A 3,590-nucleotide genomic window follows, 5' to 3' on the forward strand; every position below is an offset into this window, starting at 1 on the left:
CAAACATTCCCTCCCTGAGCTTTTAAAAATCCGGTTTCCTGATTGGTCCTCTGGTCAGGTGTTTGGTTCCCTTTGTTAACCTTTTACAGGTAAAAGAAACATTAACCCTTAGCTATCTGTTTATGACAGGCCCTTCCCAGCAAGCTTTTTAAACACCCACTAATGAGGCCAAGAGCTTTTCTGGTGTAATTGATGGATGTGCTAAAGAGCCTGCTGGACTGCTCAAGTTGCATAGAAACCAGCTACTAAGGGCCTGATCCAAACCCAGAGAAGCTGATCACCCATGGACTTCACTGGTTCTAGATCAGGCAGCAGCTGTGCAATGTGCAAGAGTTCAGTGCAGGTCTCAGATTCATTTCTTTCAGGGACATCTCTAAAATCCTCAGATTGCCTCTGCAGCCAGTCTTGACTAAGATCTGTAGTGAAGTCTAGGCTAAAGTCTAGCTTGGGGTCTTCATTTTGTGACTGCTAAAACAAGGTGCTGTGCAACAAGAAGAAACTGAGAAATGAGTGGGTTAACAAAATACTAACTCACATTGTATGGGATGGTTCAGCATTATTTACAGGTGGCAGTTTTCCAACTGACAGTGTAGCATGGGAAAGCAGGCAACTTTTGGCCAGGACTGAGTTATTGAACTTTAAAATCCTATGGGACCTTTTCCTTTTATTTAAATAGTAGCAAAGGGGGAGGTAAACTAAATTCTTCTGTGACTCCCCTGCCCCAAAGGCCTGATCCAAAGGCCAGAAAAGTTAATGGCTTTCTATTGGTGTGGCAGCATGATCCTGGCATTAGCGAAGCATAATCATTCAGTGCGCTCAGGTGTCGATTTTATATTTTTGAGCAAGATATGTTAAGTGGCTGCAGGGCTGGTGAAAGGTGCCAGGTACCAGCCCCAGAAATTGAAGTCCTTTTTACAGAGACTGGCATCTTGATGGGATAAGCTTCCTACTCTGCAATGCCAACTTGCTTCCACTCTGAGCAATGGGACCAACTTCAAGTGTCTATTCCATCTATGGCATCCTGTGATGAGATCTCAAGCAAGGGTTTCAGTTATGTCCCTGTTGAATGCACCAACTCATTTGACAAAGGCCAATAACAACCATTGGCTATTGTTCTTGGTTATTCCCAAACTAGGTGGATTTGAACCAGTGACTAGGAGCCAAAAGAGCCAGTTAAACCCACAAGCTGTTTAGACTCTCATCAGATATTGTGTCATATTTTTCCTTTTAAGGAGGTTGCTGTGAACTCCAACCAAATGACATCAAAACCTGTATTGCAGGCTACAGCTTCACTTTCCACCCAGCTTTGGTACACTTACCTGCTTGCAGTTCCAGGCACAACGTCACAGCATAGAGATGTCTCCAGCAGTTTATCATCAGCTTCAAGGCAGATGGCAGAGACGCGGTCAGTGACACAGAAGGCTTCAGCAAACTTCTTGCTGCAGTCAGAACATGCAGTTTCTGGAGAGGAGGAGGAGAACCAAAAGGAGGTTGCTGGGAATACACTTTTATGGGTGACCAGACCCATGCCTGATGCTGCTGTTCCTGGGAAAGGAGCAGAACACCCCAGGAAAGGAGGACAATTCATAGCAGCCCAACTTGGCATTCTCCTTGGCTGTACAGCTGCCCTTGGCATGGCCCTGGCTGCTGGGCTGCGCTGCATCTATGCCCAGTATTGTCACAAGCGAACAGAAGTGTCCTTTAGTGAACCAGACAATGATGTCATCACAATGAGAGAGGATGGGGAGATGATGCAATTCAGGAAGATACGGGAAAACAGCTTTGTGCTGGTGCAGGCCGAATACAACTGGATCAGCCCATCAGGCAGTGGAAAAAAGACAGTCATCTAAAAATACCTGCAAATCCCACATAGTGCTTTATAGATTAGGTAGTGTCATATGTAGGGCAGATGGTAATAATTAATCGGAATGTCTAACGTGAATACAGGAAGCTGCTGTAGTGTAGCTCCTATATATAACCATCTCAATAAATATACTCCAACTGAAAAATGATGGAAGTAGGTGCATGTTCTGATCACAGTACCAATGCATGCAACTCAGTTACAGATGTTATGAAAATTAGATGTTCTAAATTACAGATGCTATGAAAATATAAGTAGACGTATTGTTTAAAGTGTTACACTTAACACAATAAATATTGTATAGCTACTCATTAATTGTGCTATTGTAGCCACTACATTTCCTTTGTTGCCTTAAGGTATAATCAAAAATAGAAATTCTTCCTCTGCACTTTGGTGTTGTCTCTTATTTATTCTCAGCAAAAGTTTCTGGTGTCTTATTTTCTTCTTCTAGAAAACAGACGAAGGTGATCTTAACCTCAGTTCTCACTTAAAACTTCATACATTTTGACTGTGAGAAAGTGATTTCTCAAATCGGTAAAATATTTGACGCTTGAATTCAAGTTTCTGCTCAAAAACACAAAGAGATGACATGTCAGTTGAGAAAATTGATCTGAAGAAGGCAGCGGCTGGCTAGCATTATTGAAGAGATCTAAAGGAATGAAACACACAGCGGTAAACACTAGCTTTGGGGAGAAACATGCCTCCTTGCAAGTGTAAATGGAAAGAAAACCTTTCCTGTCCATTTACACCTGATGAGGAGACATGTTTAAGGCTAACAGCCAGCATTTCCTTTCTCCCCCCCTTTTTTTTTTTTAAATTTAGTTCAGTGCTGCTATTGGCATAGACACATACTATGTATCCTCCTCAGGTCTTTTCAGGGAACCCCAGCAAGGGCCAGATTACAAATTAACAGCATCTTTGTACTCTGAATTTTAGCAAAACTTTTCTCTGATTCAGATTGTGCAGCCTTAGCTGCAGGCAGCTAACAGAATGGGCACTTACTTAGGGCCACTTTGGGAGCTTATCAGAGACATATTTAATTTGCATTAAATGAAGCCCATTTCCATGAAGGAACAGCCTGTGAAGAGGTCATGTCACAGCATGCAATGCTCCATCTCAACCTAAGGAGACTCTACCAGGACCTATATGGGCTACACCTCTTTACTGAAAGACGATGACACATACAGGGTGTCACCTAGAACTCAGTGGATCATCCCAAGACTAACTGTACCATCTTATCTTTGATAGTGACCATGAGACTGATTTTACTCTGACTTACACTTTGTACAGCTTCACTTTGTTTTGCACACGGTCTTCAACAGTAAGAACAAGGAGTCCGGTGGCACCTTAAAGACTAAAAGTTAGTCTTTAAGGTGCCACCGGATTCCTTGTTGTTTTTGTGGATACAGACTAACACGGCTACCCTCTGATACTTGACACCATGTCTTTAACAGTGATGCCTGGGGGCTAAGTCAGCCCAGAAATTCCATACTATGCCTATTCTTGAAATTTGATGAGTATAATGGATTTAGTTCATTTGCCAATGCATTTTGCCAATGCCAATGTATCTTACTTCCTTATGCAGAAGGAGTTTGATCTTTTCAGTACTACGATCAGTGGTGTTAAATGTTGCAGTCCATATGTGGCCAAATTCTTCTGAAACTAATTTCACACACACAATAAACTAGAGACAGAATGGGTGGAGAAAGGTCTAGCTATGTGGAACTAT

General features: G+C 42.3%; 1 protein-coding gene across 2 annotated transcripts in view; it reads left to right on the top strand.

Moving 5' to 3' along the window:
• Positions 1 to 2,249, top strand: part of REELD1 (reeler domain containing 1) — a 14,727-nt gene extending 12,478 nt beyond the window's left edge. The window contains exon 7 of one of the 2 annotated variants that reach the window (XM_032764901.2): positions 1,233 to 2,249. In XM_032764901.2, coding sequence (XP_032620792.1) covers positions 1,233 to 1,850 — 618 coding nt within the window. In that variant the 3' untranslated portion in view covers positions 1,851 to 2,249. The remainder of the gene's footprint in view (positions 1 to 1,232) is intronic. The other variant, XM_032764902.2, reaches the window with a different exon arrangement.
• The last annotated feature ends 1,341 nt before the right edge of the window (positions 2,250 to 3,590 follow it).

The sequence above is a fragment of the Chelonoidis abingdonii genome, chromosome 5 (assembly GCF_003597395.2).
Source record: "Chelonoidis abingdonii isolate Lonesome George chromosome 5, CheloAbing_2.0, whole genome shotgun sequence".
Classification (NCBI taxonomy): Eukaryota; Metazoa; Chordata; order Testudines; family Testudinidae; genus Chelonoidis; species Chelonoidis abingdonii.